Below are 26,990 nucleotides of genomic sequence, written 5' to 3' on the forward strand. Positions count from 1 at the left end.
CTGTACTAGATTTACTCTCTGGAAGCAGCCCCGCATCAGAAAGCATGACTGCCAGCAGCATCAACAAAAATGCAGCCACCCACTGCCTCTTCACAGGTGGTTCACATTAAAATCATTGACATATTCACTGACCACATGTTACACACAGCTCACACAGAGAAAATATTGACAATTTATTTCCCCACACTCTGTGATGTGACCCCTTTGATAGCTCCCATAAGGAGTACATGTAAGGAGAGAAGAAAATGAACACGCTGTGTTTGGAATTTAAAGTGTTGTGGAGCAGACAATAGCTGAGATGGGAGAATATACACTCCGTCTGTAGGCCCTGTGATTGACACTGTAGACTTAAAGCTAAATCCACTGGCAATTTTCTCTCTGTTTTCCTCCCATAACTTCACCCTGACTGGATTATAAACAGATACTCAGGTTGAACTTCATTGCCAGCTCTGAATAATAAGTCTATATTTGTACTGAATAAACTGAAATGCCTTTTTTTCACTGCAGCAGTCATGAATCTGCCATGATCATTTAGTGCTGTTTTGTTACCCATATGGTAGCACCAAGTGTTCCAGGGGGCTCTCATCTTCTGTTTTTTTCACTGTTTTGATTAATGCTGTGATTGCAAACAACTTTCTTCTGTCTCAGGTGTTGTCAGAGTCTTGAGGACAGCGAGGATGCCTGTCTGACTCATAGGATGTGGTTTGCAGTAATAATCCTGCTGTTCTATTGTACTTCCTTCAGCACTCCACGCAGATTTTCAAAGGGCCTGACTCTATAACAAAAAATACACTTTTGCTATGTAAAATGCATGCCTGCAGACTGGTTGGGTTTAACCATCTGGAAAAAATACCTCCAATTATAATATTTAGCAAGAGAAGTGGTCAGCTAGTTTAGGTACCAACTGATGATAATTATTAACAAATTCAACCAACCAAAGTTTTTTCACCAATCGAAGAATAATGTTCAGTTTTGTTAGAGTTTAAATACACTTGCACTGCACAGAGGTATTATTTGCTCTGGTAATACAGGACTAATTGTTAAGGTTTGGTTTAGTAGAGGACCCATAGGCTGGAGTAGTGGACATGGAGACAGTAGGTGGGTTTTAGTAAAAGGTTTTAATGAACAATAAAGAATGATAATGGGTTTGCTGAGCTGTCGAAGGCAGGCAGAAGAGGGTGAAGCGTGGCAGGGGTTTTGAACAGTGGCAGCGAGTGGTGAATGGTAGAGCACAAATTCTGGCACTGTGAACCTTGAGGCACAGGAAAAACACACGCTAGGCAGAAGCTTGAGGAAGTCACACTAGAGAGTTAACTAGAAGTAGAATCTGCCAAAAGTTACGATACCACTGAGTAACAATCTGGCGAAGAATGGCGGGCGAGCTGAGGTTTTGAGCAGAGGGTTGATGAAAACCAAGTGTAGAAATAAGCCAGGTGCCAGAGGAGGTAAGCGGTAATGCTGTGACACTAACCTGAAGGAGTTAAAAGATACTGTAAAGTTGATTAGGAAGACGCAGATTGTATAAAAACATCACAGTCATGATTACCACTGCTGTTCAAACTAAACTCCCATGCCTGTTTATTGTTATGGAAGAAAATTGTGTCCTCTTACATTTAATCTTTTATGTATGATTTTTTAATATAATTATTATTACTACTATTCTCATTATGTCTTATAGATATATGTATTGTGTTTTTTATCCTTAACCTTTCCTCTCCTATACTCCTTATGTTAGGCTGTCCACATTTACAATGGTTTAGGTCAGAGCTGTGAGATTGTTTTGGTGTTTACCCTCTCTTGTTGTTCCTCTCCTCTCCTGGAATGTTCATTCAAAGCCGGGAGAGGATCTCTGTTCCCAAAAACATAGAAACCTAGACTGTGTAAATGATGATGCATCCCTCTGCTTGGGGCCAGATGCCCGAAGACGCCCTAGGCTGCAGGTCTCTGGACCAGCTGTATTTGTGTTATGGTACTGTTTATTCTCTTTTTTTATATAAATTCTTCAAAGACAACGGTTGGTTATAACTCAATTATTTGCTCAACCCCTCACCAGAAATATAATTTCCACAACATTTATTACAGCCTTTTTTTGCTGTTGTTTAAGACAGAGAGTGTGCACATTTTTTATGAAAATCTTGAATAGCACAGCAAATATAAATGAGAAAAGATTAGTTTAACATTCTCATTATCTTCTGCATTGTGGGATTCATGACTGCTGAGCTGTCTGAAAGTAAAGCCGAGTGAGGACTGCAGGCGCAGCAAGCCTTTCCTCTAAAAACAGGTGAAATGTATAAAACAAAATGTTTGGCCCTTTGTTCTAATAGAGTCTATAAATACAGTACAGTGCTCTCTGAAGCAGAACAGCTTCCCAGGGGTTTCATTCAGCTGGTGTTTGTGTTCCTCCCAGTTCTGTTTCAGCCTGGTTTGAATTGCTTCCCATTACTGGCTGTAGCGAGGCTGCTCAGCTCTTAAATCCTGCAGTCACTCAGGCCTATCTTAATAGAGATCTCCCTCTCAGACTGAACAGCCTATTGATTCTAATCACTTCTGAAGTGAATGCCAAGTGGAAACAAAAGATACTTAAGAGTTAATACTTGTAGTGTGAGGATGGACGTCATAAATATTCAGTTTTACAGCATTAATTCAAGGTTTTTTCAAGATTATTTTTTTAACTCATCTGGTCACTGGAATTAAGACATTTTTATTAGTGATGGGCAACGATAAATTTTTTTTAGCGCAATTAATCACATATATATATGCGCACAATCTAATAATGAATTCTAAAGTAGTGTATTGCGCAATTTTAATTTAAATGTACTTCTATATACACACACAAGTGCAATAACGTGGTTTGCAAACACTTAAAGACACACAACACAAATAAGGTGCTTTTTACGAGCAGTATTCCCTTTACACAGTTGCAATAAAATATTTCTTGTAAATCTCAACTTAAACATTAATGTAATCAAATGAAATAGTAAACCAAATTTGCCACTGCCAGGGCATTATCTTTTATCTAGCTTGTTAAAACAAGTTACCATCAGAGTCCAGAGCCACGATCATAACAGGCACCTTCTGAGCAACAGGTTAACATAAATAAATCTGTTTTCTGAGTTTTATTCTGAACAGGTATCAGCAGAAACATTTTTCTTTTATCAGGGAGCAGCATAAACAGTTCAGTAGCAAGTGTCCCTGTTAGAGTGAGGCGAATTGTCTTGAACTTTTTGTATGCGACGCGCAGCACAAATCATTCGAAGGGAGACTGATCATCACTGTTTGTGAGTTTCCAGAATCTATTACTGTTTATTAAATATGACGACATCAACAAGAGGGAATTTGCACTGCAGAGCATCCCCACAAAAGTAGACGAAGGCCTATCAGGTAAAGTTATGTATAATTTTAACTTAAGTTAAATAGGATACAGCTGTTTAGCACATAGAAGCCGTTGCCATGGTTACTATCCATAGAGCCCCTGCTGTTTTCTCGCAGAGCGCTTGTCTCCTTGTCTGTTCACTGGAGCACACAGCAACGTTGCAGTGCCAAGCGACTATGTTGTGATTTTAAGAACGTTCCTAAGGCCGTCATCTTCCCCAATACCAATCAGTATGCAGCGTGTAGTTATCCACTTCGCCATGGCATTTGATCGCTTGTCTTGCTTTTGTTTATCTACTTCTCCCACACGCTGCATCCAGCGTAGTCTGCCGAAGCCTCCCTCCACTGCTTGATTGGGTGGGTGAGTTGCAGGCTTTTGATCAGCCGCTGATTAACATCCCACCCCTCTGTGACCCTGAATGTATGTGTACGCCATTCAGAGCCAGTGAGCAATAGACTTTCAAAATAATAATAATAAAGACTGCATTAACATGCAGAAAAATAATTGTTGCCGTTAATTATTTTATGCGATAAAGTGATAACGCGTTGCGTGCCCAGCTCAAATTTTGTTATTTAAAGTATCAAGTTCATGAGAATGAAACTGAAACCCAGAACATCTCTCAGATTTTATTGACTAGAACAGATGCATCATCAAGGGTAATTTGGAAGTAAATTAATAGCACAGGTGCATTGCAGTCCTCCAACATGGCTCTTACTGAGTTGAGATTTGCTATACCAGTGACTGAGGAATTAATAACTTTTGGAAGAATTAATCAGATTAACTTGATTAGACGCAGATGACTGAGTGCAATTTGGAAAACGGATAGACAAGGCTAATCACTTATATATATATATATAATATAAAAATTATGATATATTTTCGGTGTGTGAGTGAGAGTAAACAAGCCAAATGGAAACCTTAGAAATATTATTTTATTTTTCATTATTGTTAATTAACATTTAAAGTTTCAGTTTGTAGCCTAATATTTAGTATAGTCAATGAACCGTTACATTTTTATTACCCTAAATTAATGAGATTTCTATCTACTTACTCCGCGGGTCCTCTTACATGGACGTCGCCATGTTGCACCGCCTTGTTTCTACAGGAGCTAAACTCTACAGAGCGCGTTTGCGCACTACACTGAATACATACGATGAAGAAAAAGTAACGTTAGTAATAGTAGTAGTCGACTGATTTATTAGAAGTAAGAAAAGAAGAGAAATTTGGACAAATAAAGGACCATGTGTATTATTTAGAACAACAGCCGACAGAGCGTGTTTGCTACTGTAGCTTCGCTTGGAAAGGGAGGGGTGAGCGGTGCATTCATGTCATGTCGGAATAATCAGAATCTTTTTTACCTCCTTAACCCTTAAAAATGGAACAGAACTTTTATTCATTAAATATTGCATATTCATATTTTGCAAACATGTAATTTAAACAATGTAAACAGTTAGTTTGCTGTCCCTGTGGATTGAACTAGATGTCTACATGTTGTCTATATGCTCTGATGATGCTAATCCAACACATCTTTGTAGTAGCTTCCATGTTGATTCCACATTCAGAAATTCAAAAGTACAGGGAGACAAGAGAAGCAAGGCTGGTTACAGGCAGGCAGCGCGTACACGGACAACAGACTGGAGGGTAACATGAACAATGACCAGACAAAGACACGACAGAAACACCAGGTATATATACACAGGGACTAACGAGCAGGGCGGGAGCAACACAGGTGACAGACATGAGACTAACGAGGCAGAGAGAGAGAGCAGAGGAAAACAGAGAGACTTGACATGACAAGCAGACCTGGGGCAGAGTGAATAAGCGACAACACAGAACTAGAGCACAGTACAGAGCTTAACAGAGAACACAAGACCCGGAGTAAACACTAAAGACATGAACTAACGTACAAGACCAAGAACATGACATGGAATCAAAGACCAACTAAATAACAGATAATGAACTGACCACACAATAACTCAGAGGAACTCAAAACACAACAGACTACATAGCAGATACTGGACACTAGACAGGACAGAACCCAAAACTCAACATACTAAGGCAGATAGCAAACCCAAAAGTGCAACACAAAGGTGACAGTTCTGGATCTTATATTGCATTTCTGTCAATAGATCCTCAGAAATATTACACACTGGACCTTTTAAATATAGCACTGATTATTGAGAAGTGTCCAGTAATCCAGAATTGGCATCATCAACCCTTTCTTTGATTCTTTGGTCAGATATTTTCTTATTTACAGTATGTAATTATTAGCACACTTTGTGTTCTTTATCCTACACTGGTGCATCAAACACTTTTTGTTACACGAAAAGTCATCAAAATGTGTTCATTTCCTAAATGAATGTACTGAAGAAACTATCATATTTGCAGTGACATGGAACATGTTCAAATGATAGCAGAATATTTTTCACTTTAATATAATTTTGTTCATATAGTAAGAATTTAAATGAAGAAAAATAAATATAACGTTTGCTGTGATTGCAGTCTGCACTGTGTTAATGGCTGCTTCTTGAAATTCCACTCACAGCTATGAAATGTATAAGGTCTTTCCCTTCGCTTGAATACCTGTAGCCAGTAACAGATCCAGGCGTGCAAGGAACTGTACGTGCATAGTAGTTTTTAATGGATTTCAGCTAAAACTACCCTGATCACTATTCATGAAATATTAATTTGATACTTTATTGATCACATGTTCCAGCTGAGGTCTCCTCTTTTGAAATGCTGGCAGGCTGTAAACTGGCTGAAAATCTAAAAATCAGCGAACAGTTCTCTCCCATAATATATTGATGTATGACTAAGATATGGAAGCTGATCTTAAATAAATTGGGGCTTTTTCTTACTACTTTCCCAGTATCTACTATCCTTGGAAATTTTTCATCACTTGATTTGCTTCTATTCTGAGATATGATGGATATTTTATTTGGGAGGCACAACCTTCAGTTACCGTTAGAGAAATGGCAAAGATCAGACAGAGGTGATTTCCTTCTTAAACCCTGTGTGCTGCCCTGTTACTTCTCTCCTCAGCCTCTCCTCTACCAGGCATCAGCACGCTAAACCCTGAAACCCTCATAGATCACACAGCGACATTACTGCTATCCTTAAAAACAGGCTCTTCCTAACCATGTCTCATTTTAGAGGAAAATAGGTCGGTGCTCAGCTGGAAGTTTCCATTGCCCTGGAAAATTAGCGCCAGACAGACAGACTGACAGATACTAAATATGTATAAATTGTTATTGTGTGCTGCCCAGATAGATAAATAGATAATTTAATGTCAGTAAAGCCCATTGAATTGGAATTGAATAGACAGATAGGTGAAGTTAGTTTTATAACTGTTTTGGTTCTCTGCCATTTATGGTTGCTCTCGCTGTCTTGATTAAAACGCCCATCACTGCAGACTTAATTCAGCGGTCAGTCAGTTCGCTCTGTAGAGCCAAACGTGAATTAGACTGAGAGCAACAGACAGGCTGCACTGACAGAACATAATTACAGTAAAAGGTCAACAGAGACCCAATCTGCTCTAATGACAGGATGGGAAATGTTGGCCAGAGAGTGTTCGACACTGGCAGAGACAGAGACGCAGCTGCTGGTCGTTACCAAGCTGTTTAAACCAGAGCTTTTACACTTCAGAACCTGTTTGTTGTTTTTTTGTTGTTGTTAGTTCTGAACTGAGCTAAATTGGAGTGCGAGACCATAGTGAACATCAACAGCACACTCAAAAACCAACAGATTCAATGTGTACACTGCACCTATTTGAGTCAACTTAATTTTGTCACTTACATACAACACCTGTTTAGAATTAATACTGTGACTCAGCCTTTGTCTCATTAACCATGCTGCTCATGTTAAATATCTTAATCAGCTTGTGTTTATGCCAAACTGTTGGTGCTTCTGCAGGAAATGTAAACTGCACTCACTTTATGATTTTTCTCTGAAAAGACACCACAGGGATTTGATACAGTCTTTACGGGCTGGGTAAAGGTGGAAGTTGTGTTGTGTTATATCACATCACAAGAACACAGCAATGATTATTACTTTAATGATAACTGAGCATGAGCAATAAAAACATCTTTTTACATCAAGAAAAATTGATACAGGGAAACTACAGCTTTAGGCTGTGAAAGTGGTGGAATAATTTGAGCTAAAACCATGCCTACCTGCACATGTGCACAAACATGCAGTACACAGAATACATATCAAAAACACACACACATGCAATGTAACATCCATGTTTTATTTGCCAAGGTTGTTCCCTTGTTTAAATTCCCCCTCAGCTGCCAGCTTCAAAACATTAAAGTGATGCTGTGTCTTCGTGTAACGCTGCCGTAATAAATTCATTTTAACAATGCTTGTGTGCTCTTGTATTTCTTGACATGCCTAAAAAGACGAATAGTTCAAGATGAATACGTACAGAATAGTGCAGAGTCCTTAACCTTAAAGGAAATACAGCATTTCATTCCAAAGAGCTCTGCTCCAAATTTAGATATAGCCGCTAAAAACATGATTGCTTGGATCATTTGTTTTGTGAATCTGATTATTTGCTTTGGAGAGTTACATGAGAAGATTGACACTACGCTGATGTCTGTCCAGGGTTGCATAATTCGCACATCTGCAAGAGTTTGATTGTTAATAAATATAATAAAATTCCCTGTAAGTTTAATCATGCTAAAGTTTGGTGGTTCTGGAGACAGTGTAATAACAAGCTGTGATGAGCAGTATTGATGGAGCTGTAGGAGGGCAGAGCAGTGTTCTGAGTCATCAATAACCAAAAGACAATTTATCACCCCAGGCAGTGTCGTTTCGGGGGAATTGGGAGATAAAAATCCTTGTCTGAAATTTGTCACAAAGATTAACATTTGATAAAAATATAGACGTTGGGTGGCTGTGACTTTTTCAAGCAGATAAGAGGTCACTATCAAACTGAATGAATCACTATGAGATGACAAAATTCTAAATGTTTACTTACATGAGATGCACAACAAGGTTTGATTCTGGTGATTTTTTTGTGTTTGCGCGTGAGGTTGAATCAATATGAAATGCTTTCTACCTCTATACCCTCATGTGTCACTGTCTGCACCTTCAGTCTCCACCACAAACATGTGATCTTTTGAACCTGAACTCTGCCTCTGACAACACCTCTCTCTCTGTTTGTCCCTCATCTCTCCACAGACAGCAGCAGGTACATTCATCATAGACTTACACACATTTGACTGAAAGACAGACGAACAGCCACCACCCTCATATCAAGCTGTCCTGAGGTTCACTAGCTGGCTGCTGAGTAAGTGGTTGTGTCTTTCTGGTTGCCTGTCAGCCTGTTTCTATGATCTGTTTCTCTTGTTTCTGTGCTTTTAGAAAATAAATAGACTTCTGGCAACATGCTTTTTCTTCATTATACTTATGTATTTGAATGATGCTATAATCAAAACAAACATTCTACACATAGTGTCTTTAAAGTTTCAATGTTTGTTCGAATCAGAGTTGGAACGGATGGCCTTTTACCACAGGGCTGTTTTTATTTTTCATTCTTCCATGACACAGGGAGATCTGACAAGAGCAACCTTTCAGTGGTATGACAGTTTTGTCCTTTGAAGATCATTCCTCAGGGCCATGACTATTTTCTTTTTTAAAAGGTTTTACAGTATAAAATGAACAAAATGCCCTTCAGAGAGGAATCAAAAAGGCTAGCCAGTAAAATGCTCTGAAATGTAATTGCAGAAATAACAAGAGACATCAAAAAGCATCCATCAATCTGCAATCTTCCAAAATTTTCTGTTTTGTGAATCTGACACACAACAGCAGTTGGAATGTTTAGCTGTCCGTCTGAGGAAACACAAGGGAACAAAGTAACTGGGGAAAGTCAAGGCATTGATCTATCTCTCCAACATCTGAAACATTTCCAAAGAAAAAAATTAAACCAGCTCCTCCTATGTTCTTGCCAGTGTGAATTTTGGCATTAACTGATACCAGATGTGTCTGGAAATTTCAGCCCACACCAAACTTCAAAACTGTGATCAAGCTAAGCTTTGCAGCTTGCGTTGACAATTTAATGAGCTATTATAGATGCTGAACTTAGTTGGGCAGACCACACAGGATAGTTAGTTGTTAAAGTTGTTATGCTGAGCCTGTTTAAATTTCCCTTGGAATTTACATTGGACATTTCTGGGCTATCAACACCAGGATTCAAAAAGTAAAAAGAGTTAAAAATAAGATTTGTTGACTTTGCAATGATAAGTCAACAAGTACATTTACAACTGTTCTCTACAATTGTTTTTCTTTACTTAGCCTGTAGTGCAGAACCTTTGTCTCCTCCTTCTGGCTGTGATAGTAATTACACATACACAGTAACAACATCCTCAGTCCCTTCTCTTCTGTCAGCGCTCTCCAACAGGGAAAAGCTACATCATAGGCTATCCGTGTTTGGTGGTGATGATGTGCTTAATCAGCATTGTGTGAACTGGTTTGGCAAGGGCTTGAATGTAAAAGTCTTATATGTAAAAGTGCCACACTCCAGCTTTAAGTATTTCAGTTTGATTCTACTTTATACTTCCTAACCACCGCATTTCAAATATTATATACTTTTTTACTCCACTACAATTCAACTGACAGATGTAGTTACTAAATACTTTGCACAGTCAGACTTTGCATTCAACACATACTTACAACACATGCTGTCAGTGGTGGTACTTAAAAGTAAAACCAAAAGTAAAAACACTCATTGTGGTATGTTCCCTGTTGGTGTTTTACAATTATATATGATGTTTTTGGATTAATATTAGATAGATACATGGAGAGATACAGAGACAGATAATGTATTCCTCCCCAACGAGAGATTGCAGTGTCACAGATTGCACATACACGAGATATGTGGCAAACAAGCAAGAGGGAGGTTAAGAGGAAGGACATCCTGCTGATGAATAGGGTTATGCTAATTCTAACTACTTTATACAAAAAAATTTTAGAAAAACACAGTTGGGTAGTTTAATCTACAGCAACGCATGCTATTCTACAGGGTCATCGTATGTTTGTAGCATTGCTTCCCTGTGAGAAACTGTATACCTGTAAACTTTTAGTTTAGAAAAACAGCCCTGCTTCCAGCTGCTCTAAGGTTAGTTTTAATAATTTTAGATTAAGTAGGATAATTTTCTCAACCCCACTTAATCCTTCAGTTTATCAGAAAAATTCAAATTCACCACATTTTGTTTTCATTGAATAGGAAAGTTGATTTAAAAAATAACTAGTAACTAAAGCTGTCAGACAAATGTAGTGGAGTAAAAAGTACAATATTTGCCTCTGAGACATAGTGAAGTATAAAGTAGCATAAAATGGTACAGTGTAGTACTTAAGTAAATGTACTTACTTACATTCCACCACTGCACACAATACACATATTAAATGTGTTGTACTGGTATATATTAAATTAGGGCTGGAGCTAATGAATATTTTAATCAGCAGTATAGTTTTCAACAAATTTCTCGGTCATCCATAAATGTCACAATTTGTCGTGGGTGCAGGCGGGAACAGGTTTTAGGACCCAAATTCAGGACAAGTAGGCGAGACAGATACGTCTCTTAGAATTTATTAAACAAAAGGAGAAATTAAACTTGCAGCAGAGTCAAAAATTCAACAAAGGAAATTCATAACAAAGGTTGTCCACAGAGCAGCAAATACACAGACCATAACAATCCAAGAGGTGACAGAACAAAAGATAGATCCATAAACTTGGCAATTAAACAGGCAGGTGGGAGCACAAACAAGTGATACTAATAATGACAGCAGACAGACAAACGCAGGCAGGGTGATGAACAGACAGAAACACAAACAGATACCAAGCAAGCCAAAACTAACTGAGCTACTAACAAACCCACAGACAAAACCCAACAGAAACATGGACACAGATAAACAGATATACAGGGCACAACAGACCATAACAAGAAAAGACAAATAAACAGAACAGAACAAAGAATATGCCAAAACAATCATGAACACAAGCAGACAGATCAAAACCAGATAAGACATGGAGACAGACTGAAACCAGAATCACAGAACAAAATGACAAAACAACCAAACAGGGAGAGGTAAATAACTAAGACCGGGCAGACAGGTTACAGAACACAAGACAAGAGTCAAACTATAGTGGAACCCAAAACACAGAACAGACAACGCACACAAACTAAACTAAACAGAGCAGACACCCAAACCAACACTTAGCAGACAAGGCAAAACTAATACCAGCAGAGACTGAACAAGACATTAAACCAACAGAAACGACACTAAAGCACAGAACACACCCAGCAGACAAAATAACAGATACAGAACAGATCAAAACTAATTAACACAGAACAGGCAGAGAAATAACGTAAACGCTACACCATAACAGAAAAACCCAAGAAGACAGACAGTAACAGAACAGGATTGTGACAATAAAATGTCAGAAAATAGTGAAATCTCCAAGGTAACATCTTAAAAAGTCATGTTTTGTTTAGACAACAGACCAAATCCCAAAGATATTTGATTGACAAAGATGTAATACAAAGACAAGTAGTTAATCTTAATCTTCACAGTTGAGGAGCTGGAAACAGAAAATATAATATAAATCTTTCTTGATAAAATGGCTTTTCTGCAATTAATCAAGCTCTAATCTTATAATCGACTAATTGTTTCAGCCCCAGACTGAGCTATCAATAATATATACAGCAGTAACACTCTAACTAGGTCCATTCTGCATAATGGGCATTGCTAATGTTGTTTGTACTTCAGTTATAAATCTGACTCTGAAATGATGAGGATATCTTCAATGCATGATGAAATGATGAGTCAACAACAGCTTAACAGGGTTTGGGTTCATTCACAACCCGCCTCACAACTTCTTCTCCCAAGAGAATGGGAGAAGAATGAATGATTTGATGGATAATGTTGCCAGAGCTGGAGAGCAGAGATCTTTGGTAATAAACTATTACATGTTGCTATCAGGGAGCTGTCATGTTTCTCACCCCCGTGTGAAGGCTCATTTCCCCTCAGCGTCATCCAGGAGGCGACGAATAGCCAGAAAACGCTGGGGTCCAGATTCTATGTGACTGTCATTAAATAAACTGAGAGTGAAGCTGTGAGGAGAGAGACCACAAATCAGCTGGAAGACCTGCATCTGAGCCCCATATCTTGGTAAGTGTCGAGCTTAATACCACCTTGGTGGGGAGTCAAGAGGAGTTGGTTTCTGGTGTCTGCAGAGCTAAATGACACTAAAAGAACCAAAAGCACACTGTACCAGGGATTAAGTCGCTGGTTGTGAATGGCTCTTCCTTGTGCTCCAGCTACAAAAAAGTTAAAGGTGTCCACGGAGGAGGTGTCTCAGTTATACAGATCTGTGACAGTAACTCACCTTCTCAGTAATAGTGCAGGATGTCAGCAGAGGAAATACTTCAATGCAGAGATTCAAATTGACAGGAAGCTCATGAGAGTCAGGGAATGTAGATTATATTCGAGTGTTGTGTTTACACACAAGGTTGGCTTTAGGTTTCCAGGACATTCGGTTAATACAATTGTATTCAATCTCTTTATGTCCAGTCTGTTTGGGGTTTCGTGCCAGATCCTGACAATTTCTGCACTGCAGAGCTGAACTAAATGTTGATATTCCTTCCATGTGAAATTAGGCTAAATGGGATTCCCTTTCCAAGTCGTGATTTACTTCTTCTCTGTGTTTCTGAATTGAAGCTGATTTTCTCAGTGACTAAACTGAAGTGGATCTCATCAGCTCTCTTGACAGTCAGCTCTGCCCGAAGGAGAGTGAATGATGACAATTGCCTAAATGAACAACCTGTTTCATCTCCCTCCCTCTCTTCTCACCTCTCTCTCTCTCTCCTTGTGTTGGTCTTTGTGTCTCCCTGCAGACACTGCTCCACTCCTGAAGGAAAAATAATGACAATATTAACCAGAAGGGCACTCTAAAGGCTGATTTATACTTCTGCGTCAAATCGACGGCATAGGTGACGGCGTAGGCTACGGGGCTACGCAGAAGCTACGCCGTCGCCTGACGTGCACCTCCTCCAAAATGTAACTACACGTCGAGTCGACGCGGACCATAAGCTCTGTGATTGGTCGGCTGGGTAGCCTCGCAATGCCTACGAGCGGACCGGAAGTACCCCGTGCTTTGAAGTAACTTTTATTAGCGGCCAAAACGGCGGCTATAACACAGAGAATGAATGTATTTGACTGTCGCAACCTGAGCGAAATAACTCGTTTTGCTATCAGAATGTGATCAATTCGGTCTGTAACATTTGAAAAGGCTACACCAGCCGCACGTATACAGTTTTACCCCCATTTACGTTAGCAGAACGCTAAACCGGAAGTTAGCTTGCTCGGCCGGCAAAAGTCAACACAGTGGACGCTGTTGCGCTACTGCCGACTAGCGTTTGGGGGTGTAATTGCAGAATGACGGACACACCTACGCACAAGTATAAATGCATGGCTACGTGTGTAGCCTACGACTTAGGTACGCATGTAGACCCTACGCAGGAGTATAAATCGGCCTTAAGAGTGCAGACCTCTGCAAAGGCCAATAGTCCAGTCTTTTGTCATATGCAAACCTGCCAGAACAACCACTATGGATGTTTGTATATATTTACAGAAGTGTTAGCATTAAAATGTGTTAAAATATGTTGTGCCTATAGCTGAAGCCTCATCTTAGCTGTGCATTTATTTTTTTATGTACTTTGCACAGGTTGGACAATCTGGAATTCAGGTTCACTCAGAAAAAATCTAATCCCTGATTGTTAATTCATACCTCCTGCATTTGTTTCTACAGTGATGTATGAGGTGGCTGTTGTGTTTTGTTATATGTTTAGTCACACCATTCATTTTCTATATTAGTGATGTCAACGAAGATGAAAAAGTAATTGTGTAAATCTGCCCCATGTCTCAGATCCACTCCAACATGTAATACGTTCTGCCCATGCTACACTCATGAATTCATGAAAATTGGGCTAGTAGTTTTCTGTAATCAGAGAAACAAACAAAAGGCTCCTTGGCAGAGGTAATTAACACTCAACCAGGGAGGGAACCCCAGAATCCCATTGAACCCACACTGCTGCTGAGTAACAGTTATGTAGTGGCATTTTGATTCTGAGCAAAATTAACTGAACTGGATGAATTTAAATGAGGCACTCAAAATGCTGAAAATATGGTTACAAACTGAGAGCAAATTTACACCCTTGAAAGACTTTTAGGTAATGAATAGTTAGAAATGATTATTCAACTGATTATTTCTTTTGTGAAAACATGCCTGAGGTTAGTCCAGTTAAAACCTGATCATCAGTGCCAACAGTGCAAATGTCAGAATACTTCACAGGGTCACACATGGACTGTTGCATAATAACTTAGTTTATATAGGTGGTTGTTTCTTTGAGCAAAGCTACACAAGACACTTAGATCAGGTGTTTGTAAAAGAAAGTCATCCTCTTCTGTCTATTCTTGGTTGTTGCAGTGTTTCTGAATGAGCACATTCAAATGAAACAATGAAAAGAAAACCTCAAATGTAAAATATGAAGGTTTCTGATATGCTGCAATCATTAACTGCAACAATACTGTATCCTTACTGATGGAATGATGCATAGTAAGAAAGGTTTTCCGCAATTAATATTTTAACAGGTTCCTCTTCAAGTGGGAACCTGATGTCCCTGTGTATTTTTTCAAGAAAGGAGAGTTTTCTTTGTGTTTTCTGAGGCAGAATTTGACCTGACCTTGCAATTGAATATGCATGTTTAATTTAATGAACCACAAATGATGGACAGTTGTTCTACCTGTGAGTGAACGCAGACCACACTGGTTTATATTCAATATATTCTAAACCTCACTGTCACTGTTCAGCTGCTATTCCTCACTTTGAAAATATTTTTTTTATGTAGTCTGTATTTCAAAGCCATCAGTTCAACTATGACCTTGCAACTGTATATTTAATTCAGTAAATCATAAATGATGGAGAGCATCTCATTTTCTGAGAAAACAACAAACCCTCGAACAAAATACAATATGTGTAACAGATTCTGTGTACTTCTCCACTGGCCAACGGCCATAACGTACAACAGGCTGTGGTCTCTGTGGACTTAATTATACACCTGGCAGCAATCTAAACCTGTCAGTTTGAATAATCTGACACAGCTGTCAACCTACATGTTTATAAGAACATTGAAAAAGGTGCATATATACTAATCAAGTCATTTATTGCCAAATTATGGCCATGTTGCCAATATCTCGTGTGTGCATGTGTTTTTATCTTTGTTTCTGTTCACATTTACAAAAAGCTTGAAGATTCTCACATTAAAGCTAAATGTGTGACCTGCAAAAGATTCAAATGTGTGTAGAAGATGTTACAGCAGTGGTTTTCTGTTCATGAGGAGCCAGAGGCATTTCATTCTCATAATATAATCAGGAAATATTTTAATCCAGGTCCAAAAATATCCAGTTCTCAAGGACAATAATTGTGAACACGTATATTACAGAGTTATGGCAGGCAACAAAATCAACAGTGTGTTCTGCAAATTATTTGCACAGGACAGGAAGTGGCAGACATGCACTATAGAGGCCAGGACACCGCACTGGTTAGCCGTAGCGTGTACAGACTATGCTTCTGCAGACCAGTTCAGCACGTAAGCGAACCAGAAGACACCTGAGATGATCAGAAGAGAATTTGGGCCAACCAGAAAGGCCCTTTTGCTGGTCAGAGGGGCATTAAGAGGACACTTGGGGGAATATGACTTTGTGTTCTTTGGTGGGCTTTATTTTAGCAGCTAACTCCACAAGTCAAGCACCAGTGCTTGAGCCTGAGATAGCCTGAAAATTTGGCTTTAAATTAATCATTTATATTCATATTTTAGAAGTCTGAAGGCTAGGTTATGTTTAAAATGAACTAGTTTGCACAATGTGTTGTCTGATCACATCTGAAGGCATAAATGCTGCATGCTGTTCAACAATTCGACAAGCACTTTCATTTGAAGCATACTGATGTCTTAAGAATAAAACTAACAGTGGCTTCAGTCCACAGAAATGTCTGATTGTTATGTTAGTTCAAGTGGTCCCAGTTAGGAAAATAGTCTGCCCTTATTTCTGTATATTGCTGCTCTTTTGCATGCTATTTATATTACAAGTGTGTTCTGGTTGGACAGCTTCACAGTCTCATTATAAGCACATCAGGTGTGCTGTTCTGGGTCCATCAGCAGCAGTGCTAGTTGAAGATTAAGATCTGGTTCTATATAAATATGGTATCCACTATGGGACACGCAGAATTAATCATCTAATATACACAGTGCAGGACAGCTGCAGGACAGATGTAGTCAGCCCCTGTGACTTATCGCTATGGTTAGGAATTTTAAAAAGACAACGTCACATTATGAAAAGCTCACCAGGAATCTTGACGGCCTGCAGCAGCAAACTCTTATTTGTCATTCTGGTTTTGTTTCCTTTCCGAAATGCTTATGGTTTTAGGGTCAGGTTGGTATAATCTCTGTTGTACCACATTATGGGGATTTAACGATCTTTACAAATTAAGGTTTTGAATAATTCAGTTTCAAAGATGTTGTCATTGTATGGGGTTGGTTGGGTTTTAGTTTCTAGTGTTTTCCTGTTACCTTGTAGTTTCAGTTTTCACTAGTGTTTCTGGTCTTGTTTTACTGTCTTTGCGTTCCATGATTTTGATTATGTTTTGTCCTTGTGTTAAGTTTTAGTTCATAATATTCTTCCTGACATGTTTATTAGTTTTCTTTGTGATAGCTTCTCTAGTAATATATATTCATGTTTGGTTTTGTGAGCCTTTTGTCCTGTTTGATTTAGTAGTGCTCTGCCCCTTGTGTTTCTTTGGCTTTGCCTTCTGGTTTCCCTTGATTAGCTCGTTAGTTGCACCTGAGTATGATTATGTTCATAACTCCCTGTGTATTTAGGTGGCCCTTTCACATCTTTTGCCGCTGGTCTGGAGTTCAGTCTCTAGTATGTGTGCGCTCCTGTGTATTTTTCATCCAGTGTTAGTTTTTTTCATAGAGTTTCACTATGTGCGTTTCTGTTTAATATCTGGACTGCCTGCCATTCCTTCCAGTTTTCTGGCAATAAATTCCAGTTGACTCTACATTCCTTGTGTGTCTGCATTTTGGGTCGAATCCTCCGGAACTCATGTTTAGCTCCTCAGCTACACAACAGGTGTGTGTGTGTGATTCCTCAAACAAATTCTGCTATGGTTAGCAAAAATTAGAGGGCTAATTGTTAGAGAATGTTATCTTATTTTCTATAAGCTATCTTTCAACAAATAGCCATCTAAAAAGTGGAATTGCGAATCTTAAGGTTCGTAGTCCAAATTTTCACAATTAGGAAAAGATTTGCCCTTTTCCTTGCCTTTCTGCATGACATTTATATTTCACGTTCTGTGTGATGTAGGTGCCAGCATCCATATGCAGCCTCATTATATTGTATGCACATTTTTTCAAAAGGGGAACAAGTTTCATATGGAGCGGTCTCCTGCATGTTCACTTACTTCATCAGCTTATTAAGATTCTGTCTTGATGAAATCAGGCTTTGCTTGTGAATATCTTGTCACTACAACAAACAAATGAAGAATGTATAGGAATGAATTTTTTTTTTTTTCTTGCCAAAAGGTATTTTTCCATAGAGGGTTTCTATCGATAAGTCTTTGTTAAAAAGCTGAAAACCAACACATGGTGTTCTATCCATATTCTAAGCTTTAATGGGTATGTTAACCAAAACGTCGTCATTTTAACCAAGATAAGTTGATTTACATGACTCTGGGAGTTATGTTTGTTCAATGTCTAAACACCACCACCATCTACCTACCCAGCTATGTTCAGTTGTACCAGAAAATCACTAATGGGGTATACTCCATGAAATTCTCAGAAGGCTCTGATTGCAACAGTATGTAGGTTTCTTTGTTACAAGATGATGGTGGATCGTGTCTTTGCTTACTGATGCCATGATCTGTCACCCAGCCCTAATTTCACCGCTATACATTTTCCCTCTGTTTTTTTTTATTTGATTTTATTTTATGGATCATACCGTAAATGGAAAAAAGGATCCCTGTCCCAGGAGGAATGTGTTCAAAAGAAGGCATTGTGACTTAGAGCTGAGAGGTCTGATTGTAGCTAGTGTGCATAATGTAAACAAACTACTGAATGGCTAAATGAATAAATAAACGGCACATACAGTAATCATAATTTTCTGCTTGCAAGCTTTAAACTAGTTATTCCAGGTTACTGAACATTTTCATCACAAACTGCCATTATGTTGAGGCAGCTAAATAAATCACAGCCTGTCCTTTTACATGTGAGTAGAAAGATGATTTTGCACCAGAACTTATGGCATCTGGGAGCTAATTTTGGCAATCATCAGTATATTTTTAGTATATTGCAGGTTAGACTTGATAAACCTAAAGTGGTTGTTGCTGGTGAGGGCTAAAATGAGCAGTTACTGCCATCTGCAGAACAAATGGGGTGTCACAATTTGCCAGTAAAGGGACTTTTCACCCCAAACCACACATTACTTAAAGGCATACGATAACAACAATATAACGCGCACACACACATTTGAAAACAAAGTTATAAAAGGTAAAAGGAATTTCAAAAGCAGACACAAACAGCACAGACACAAAAAGCCACAAAAATACTATATATAAGGACAGTATTTCTCATAGTAATTCACCTGGTTGTGAGTAGTTTTATCTAAACTACACACAAAAAGTAAGGACATTTGTGTATGGTAGATTATTTCTACCAAATTATTTTGGTAGAAATAATATAATTATTTCTTATTTCTATACTTGCGACAAATGCCAGTTAAAGAATGGGATGTCATGTGACCAGCATGAGGAGGAGCTGCCAGGCTGTTGTGGCTGTGTATGATTATGTCATATGCTACTGCATATGCACCGCAAAATTGAAATACCGCGCTATTGGTCAAGCCTACCACGGAGGATGGCAATCACCGCAACAACCGCAATGTTCATACACTTTACACTTGAGGGCTTGTTAATTTAATAAATAAGTCCTTCAAAAGTTCCACAACCGTAACGAGCTCTGTAGCGGTTCAAGGACTTCAAACTTGGAAGCTGTAAGTGTTGCCATGTACTGTGGTGTTTTACTGTTTAAAGATTAGCTAGCTTGGCGTTAGCATATTGCACAGCTAATGTGGCTATGTGCCTGCAGCTGTTTTTCATGTTGCTTTCTGTTGAAATTTACTTATGTTACCACAGCGCAGTGGTTAGCTGCGGACAGCCATTCAGCTCCACACCGTGGCGCGCACATGTTGCTGCGTATGTAAATTGACTTGATTTACAGTGGGGAGAACAAGTATTTGATACACTGCTGATTTTGCAGGTTTTCCTACTTGCAAAGCACGTAGAGGTCTGTAATTTTTATCATAGGTACACTTCAACTGTGAGAGACGGAATCTAAAACAAAAATCCAGAAAATCACATTGTATGAATTTTAAATAATTAATTTGCATTTTATTGCATGACATAAGTATTTGATCTCCTACCAACCACTAAGAATTCCGGCTCTCACAGACCTGTTAGTTCTTCTTTAAGAAGCCCTCCTGTTCTCCACTCATTACCTGTATTAACTGCACCTGTTAGAACTTGTTACCTGTATAAAAGACACCTGTCCACACACTCAATCAAACAGACTCCAACCTCTCCACAATGTCCAAGACCAGAGAGCTGTGTAAGGACATCAGGGATAAAATTGTAGACCTGCACAAGGCTGGGATGGGCTACAGGACAATAGGCAAGCAGAGTGAGAAGGTGAGAAGGCAACAACCGTTGGCGCAATTATTAGAAAATGGAAGAAGTTCAAGATGATCTCTATCGCCCTCAGTCTGGGGCTCCATGAAAGATCTCACCTCGTGGAGCATCAATGATCATGAGGAAGGTGAGGGATCAGCCCAGGACACGGCAGGACCTGGTCAATGACCTAAAGAGAGCTGGGACCACAGTCTCAAAGAAAACCATTAGTAACACATTACGGCATCATGGATTAAAATCCTGCAGCATCCAGGCCCGTCTGAAGTTTGCCAGTGACCATCTGGATGATCCAGAGGAGGAATGGGAGAAGGTCATGTGGTCTGATGAGACAAAAATAGAGCTTTATGGTCTAAACTCCACTCGTCGTGTTTGGAGGAAGAAGAAGGATGAGTACAACACCAAGAACACCATCCCAACCGTGAAGCATGGAGGTGGAAACATCATTCTTTGGGGATGCTTTTCTGCAAAGGGGACAGGACAACTACACCGTATTGAGGGGAGGATGGATAGGGTCATGTATCGCGAGATCTTGGTCAACAACTTCCTTCCCTCAGTAAGAGCATTGAAGATGGGTCGTGACTGGGTCTTCCAGCACGACAACAACCTGAAACACACAGCCAGGGCAACTAAGAATCAGAATCAGAAGGAGCTTTATTGCCAAGTAGTGTTTTACACATATGAGGAATTTGCTGTGGTGATAAGGTGCTACACGTAGACAAACATACAGTCAACATAAATAAATGTAGAAATATAAATATGGAATAGAAGAACAACGTTGCAGATATATACATGAACATTATTCTGGGTCTGTGCCGTGCAGAAGTAACGGAAGAGAATATTGTGTACATATAAATATATAAACTGACAACGTAAAAATATACAACAACAAAGATCAACAATCAACAACAAATATGTGCGACGTGCCAGGTCTGTGCCCGACATGAGATGAAACAGTATTTATATGTGCAGAGACATTTGTATCATTTGCAAGGGAGGAGTGTCAGTAGGGGACCCGGGCCTTGTTAATGAGGCTAGTTGCAGACAGGAAGAAACTGTTTTTGTGGCGAGAGGTTTTGGTCCTGATGGACCGCAGCCTCCTGCCAGAGGGGAGAGTCTGAAACAGTTTGTGTCCAGGGTGGGAGGAGTCAGCTGCAATCTTCCCTGCTCGCCCCAGAGTCCTCTAGGCGTACAGGTCCAGAAGAGAAGGAAGATTGCAGCCAATCACCTTCTCTGCAGAGCGAATGATACGCTGCAGCCTGCCCTTGTCCCTGGCAGTGGCAGCAGCGTACCAGATGGTGATGGAGGGGGTGAGGATGGACTCAATGATGGCGGTGTAGAAGTGCACCATCATTGTCTTTGGCAGGCTGAACTTCTTCAGCTGCCGCAGGAAGTACATCCTCTGCTGGGCCTTTTTGATGATGGAGGTGATGTTCAGTTCCCACTTGAGGTCCTGGGAGATGATTGTGCCCAGGAAGCGGAAGGAGTCCACAGTGGTGACCGAGGAGTCACACAGGATGATGGGGGAGGGTGGGACTGTGCACTTTTTGAAGTCCACGACCATCTCCACGGTCTTCAGAGCGTTGAGCTCCAGACTGTTCTGGCTGCACCAGGTCACCAGATGGTCGATCTCCCACCTGTAGGCGGACTCATCCCCACCAGAGATGAGCCCAATGAGGGTGGTGTCATCTGCAAACTTCAGGAGCTTGACAGACTGGTGACTGGAGGTGCAGTTGTTGGTGAACAGGGGGAAGAGAAGCGGGGAAAGAAAGCAGCATTGAGGGGAACCGGTGCTGATGGTCCTGGAATAAGAGACATGTTTTCCCAGCTTCACGTCAGTGATCCACCTGCAGGTGGAGTCAGACACCTTCAGCTGTTAAAAGCAGAGCTGAAATCCACAGTGGCTCCGTAAGATGCATCTCAAGGTCCTGGAGTGGCCTAGCCAGTCTCCAGACCTGAACCCAATAGAAAATCTTTGGAGGGAGCTGAAAGTCCTGTATCAAATACTTATGTCATGCAATAAAATGCAAATTAATTATTTAATAATCATACAATGTGATTCTGGATTTTTGTTAAAGATTCCATCTCTCACAGTTCAAGTGTACCTATGATAAAAATTACATGCTTTGTAAGTAGGAAAACCTGCAAAATCAGCAGTGTATCAAATACTTGTTCTCCCCACTGAATGTGCCCTGAAGGTAATAATATAGCTACGTGTGAAAAAGACAAACTACAAAAAGGAGTTTGTTGGCAATGTTGTTGACTAGCACCCAGCAGCTAGCTTGCTCCGACCATAAAGCTGCTGTTAGCAGCTCGCTGTGCAGTGAGGTGACAGACACTCTTACTATGCTATATGGCACCAAATTACTTCATTGGTGAAAGATGCGATAATACTGAATATCGGACTGTTGAGTCCTAACATATTGCCACGTGGAAATTACTTCACACCCACACCTCTACCACTGACGCTCCTGTTTGTTAAATGAATAAATTGTTTAAATGCCTATATGTCTTGTTTCTGCAGTCTTCAATCATCTAATCCATCAAACAAAAGTGAAGCAAAAGAACAGCTTTTTGGCATTATCAGAGAAAATCTGGCAAAATTTGGAGCAACCCACGTACTCAGCTCTCACCCCACAAATGCATGATCCTTACAAATGTGGCACCATTTAAAAGGGACACAAACAGGCTTACCACTGGTATAGGATTTATTGCCAAGAAGCAACAAAGAACGGCAAAGAAATAATTTACCAAACACAAATTTCCTTACTTTTTTTGCGTAATTTATTAAAAATGCTAATGTTGGGTGGACTGTCCCTTTAAGACTTTCTTCATGAGCCCGGATGGACTCTATCGCTTTCCGTAATTCTAGGAAGTGTTTGTGCTGTTGGTGTTTAGCTGCGCAGAGTGTGTAGTGCAGCACCACTGGTTGACATTACGAGATTAATTTATTGTTTAAAGTGGACTAAATTAAGGTGTGAACATGTCTGGGGGAACCCGTTTGGAGAACGCAAACCCTGTGATTTTCCAGCGGTCGGGCGAGAGGGTGCTGACAGCGAACGACGAAGATGAAGATGTCCACGATCCCATCGACGACAGAGAAATATTCGATATCCTGTTTGTGTAAAGTGGTTTTACACATGACAGATTTCTTGTGCGTTTGTTAAACTTCATTTTAACGGACGCTAATGGACACAATGCTAACGTTACTAGCAGTTGCATCACTTACGAAGATGGTAACGTACATGAGAGCACTGCCAGTTTATATCAGCCATATTTTATTAAATCTCTCAAGCAATAATGTTTGTATATGTCTGGTAAACACAACTTATTTGACCAATTTGAAGTGATTAGACAGACAGTAGTTAATCAACATTGAAAACTGTTATATATATTATATATGTATATAATATTTTCTGGTCACAGCTCTTTAAATCTTCTGGGTTTCATGTCTTTGTAATTTGAGCATCTTTGAAGGTTTAGACTGTCAAACAAAATTAACACTTTGAGGATTGGGCTCTAGGAAGTTGTGATGGGCATTCATTTTTTAGATAGCTCCAGTTTCTTTAAAATGAATGTATTCTTGTTTCTGTACTCCTCTATGAGAGTATATCTGTTAGTTGTGGACAAAACAAGACATTTGAGGACGTCCTCTTGGGCTTTGGGAAACACTAACAGACATGTTAACAATTTTTTTTGGGACATTTTATAGACGAAACAACTAATCGGTTAATTGAGAAAATAACCAAGAGATTTATGGACAAAGAAAATAATTGTTAGTTGCAGGCCTAGCTTTTAGGTTATTTAGAGTAAATGTCCAATAATATAACTCTTAACAAAAAAGCACTGAAATATTGTTTCCCATAATACAACATAAAACATACGGACAACATTAGAGTGCAGTACATAGAGGCAGGACTTGTATTGTTTCCATTAGGTTGTCTTAATTTCTTTAACTGAAGTTACATCTGATCAGATCCATCAACGACCCAGAGCATCCTCTGTCTCTGGAGGAACTCAATGTGGTGGAGCAAGTCCGAGTCAAGGTATGCACCTTTTTAATTATGTGTGGGGTTTTTTAGGTTTACTACTGGCTGAATGGGGGGGAAGCAAGATACACTATAATGAACTTAACAATATATTTTAATTTAGTGTCTAATTTAAAACAGGGTTGGACTTGAACTCCATTTTTCTGTCCCTTATTGACCTTTGTTTTTTAAAATAAGTTATGTGTTTTAAAAAATGACATTCAACAGGTAAACTAACTTTCATACTCCAGCCTTCTTAAACAAAATAAGCATTATTTACTTTATTGCTAGGGTCCTGAAACATTTATCTCACTCAGCGTCCTTAACAAGTAAAGACACATTTACTGAACTGTTCAATTGCACAAGTGAATTGCATTCAATATGTTTACTAAGTCTCTTTCCATCTCTTTCTCAGGTTGATGATGCAGAGAGCAATGTTAGTGTTGAGTTCACACCCACCATCCCACACTGCAGCATGGCAACACTGATTGGTCTGTCAATCAAAGTCAAGCTGCTACGCTCCTTGCCAGACAGGTTCAAAGTATGTCTGCTAGTGTTGGTGCACATTTAACATCACATCCTTTGATTGTTGTGATTGAGTGTCGGCTAATATGAGCAACATATCATTCTGTTTGTTAGTGTTTTTTTGTTCAATTCCAGTCTAAATGCTTAGTGTTATTCTGTTTATACTCAGATTGATGTCCGCATCAGTCCCGGGACTCACGCCTCAGAGGAAGCAGGTAAAAAAAAAAAAAAAAAAAAAGATCACAGAGAGACAGCAGGTGTGATGGGATATTGGATCATATTTCCCACTGTACTTTAGGGGTGGCAATGGAGCAGTGGATAAGACATATGCCTTTAGTGTGGAAGACATGGTTTCTGTTGACATCCACCAATGTGTCTCTAAGCAAGAAACTTAACCCCTAGTTGCTACAGAGGCAAGTGACCTCTGACATATATAGCAATTGTAAGTCGCTTTGCATAAAAGTGTCAGCAAAATGATAATTATTTATTACTTAACTTCCATTTTTACTGTGTAAAGCACTTTGGTTGTTTCAAACTGTGCTAGATACATAAACTGACTTGACTAGTCAGTTGAAATAATATTATTGTATTATATAACTATATAATATTTCTGCTCATTGTTAAATGTGAAGACTTTTTTTCAAAATGTTAGGCACTTTTTTCCTTATATTCTTTATATGTTGTTGTATGTGCAGTGAACAAACAGCTGGCAGACAAAGAGAGAGTGGCAGCAGCTCTGGAGAACTCCTCACTGCTGGAGGTGGTCAACCAGTGCCTGTCCACCAGAAGCATCTGACCAGCCAATCAGCTTTGTCATCTCCTGCTTTTAGCTACTGATTGACAACCGAACTTTTTGGCTCTTTGATAGCTGAGATGTGTCTGCCAAGCTCTCTATTCACCCATCTAGGTGTGAATAACTGCACCTGGTGGACATGTGTGCAGCAGGTCAATGTCAGGATCATGCAGAGCTCATACAGCTTGTTCCAGTGGCGTTTCGTGGACACATTCTTGAATGTGTCCACCTAAAGAGAGTAATAGAAACTGTTACTCACAATGCAGTATTGTTTGGACAAAGCAGAGAAATTATACTTCTATCTATAAATTTTGGGGTCGTCACTGTAAAAAAAGATGAGAACCCATTAGGTCATTCAGTGTAATTCCTGTTTTATTAAATCTGTTAAATCCATTACGTATGCAGCAACGATCCTTACCTGTTTATAATATTAATGCTTTTGACATTTTATTAAAAATTTACAGATTAGTAATAAAAATTAAATGATGAATATGTCCGTGTGCATTTTTTCAAGATTTATTTCTTCAGGGATACAAACATTTTCCTCAGAAAACAAGTTGTCTTGAGTGTAGTTTGTATAAATAATTTATGAATGACACTATACAGTGGGTATGGAAAGTATTCAGACCCCTTTAAATTTTTCACTCTTTGTTTCATTGCAGCCATTTTCCAAAAATCAAAAAAGTTCATTTTATTTCTCAGTAATGTACACTCAGCTCCCCATCTTGACAGAAAAAAACAGAAATGTAGAAATTTTTGCAAATTTATTAAAAAAGAAAAACTGAAATATCACATGGTCATAAGTATTCAGACCCTTTGCCGTGACACTCATATTTAACTCAGGCGCTGTCTATTTCTTCTGATCATCCTTGAGATGGTTCTACACCTTCATTTGAGTCCAGCTGTGTTTGATTATACTGATTGGACTTGATTAGGAAAGCCACACACCTGTCTATATAAGACCTTACAGCTCACAGTGCATGTCAGAGCAAATGAGAATCATGAGGTTAAAGGAACTGCCTGAAGAGCTCAGAGACAGAATTGTGGCAAGGCACAGATCTGGCCAAGGTTACAAAAACAATTTCTGCTGCACTTAAGGTTCCTAAGAGCACAGTGGCCTCCATAATCCTCAAATGGAAGACGTTTGGGACGACCAGAACCCTTCCTAGAGCTGGCCGTCCGGCCAAACTGAGCTATCGGGGGAGAAGAGCCTTGGTGAGAGAGGTAAAGAAGAACCCAAAGGTCACTGTGGCTGAGCTCCAGAGATGCAGTCGGGAGATGGGAGAAAGTTGTAGTAAGTCAACCATCACTGCAGCAAAAAACACCTGAAGAACTCCAAGATAGTGATAAATAAGATCCTCTGGTCTGATGTGACCAAGATAGAACTTTTTGGCCTTATTTCTAAGCGGTATGTGTGGAGAACACCAGGCACTGCTCATCACCTGTCCAATACAGTCTCAACAGTGAAGC

At 39.5% G+C, this 26,990-nt stretch overlaps 1 protein-coding gene across 1 annotated transcript; it reads left to right on the forward strand.

Moving 5' to 3' along the window:
* Positions 1-23,044: 23,044 nt before the first annotated feature.
* Positions 23,045-26,010, forward strand: ciao2b (cytosolic iron-sulfur assembly component 2B). The gene is made up of 5 exons (XM_046070785.1): positions 23,045-23,284; positions 24,141-24,220; positions 24,618-24,743; positions 24,897-24,942; positions 25,423-26,010. The coding sequence occupies exons 1-5, from the start codon at positions 23,158-23,160 to the stop codon at positions 25,521-25,523; spliced, it is 480 nt and encodes a 159-aa protein (XP_045926741.1). The 5' UTR covers positions 23,045-23,157; the 3' UTR covers positions 25,524-26,010.
* The last annotated feature ends 980 nt before the right edge of the window (positions 26,011-26,990 follow it).

The sequence above is a fragment of the Micropterus dolomieu genome, linkage group LG15 (assembly GCF_021292245.1).
Source record: "Micropterus dolomieu isolate WLL.071019.BEF.003 ecotype Adirondacks linkage group LG15, ASM2129224v1, whole genome shotgun sequence".
Lineage (NCBI taxonomy): Eukaryota > Metazoa > Chordata > Actinopteri > Centrarchiformes > Centrarchidae > Micropterus > Micropterus dolomieu.

Excerpts from the sequence above, each read along its gene's own strand:
- ciao2b (XM_046070785.1), top strand. The coding sequence starts at position 23,158 with ATGTCTGGGGGAACCCGTTTGGAGAACGCAAACCCTGTGATTTTCCAG. Across the intron at positions 24,744-24,896 it reads CCTTGCCAGACAGGTTCAAA|ATTGATGTCCGCATCAGTCC; the intron begins GTATGTCTGCTA and ends GTTTATACTCAG. Across the intron at positions 24,943-25,422 it reads TCACGCCTCAGAGGAAGCAG|TGAACAAACAGCTGGCAGAC; the intron begins GTAAAAAAAAAA and ends TTGTATGTGCAG.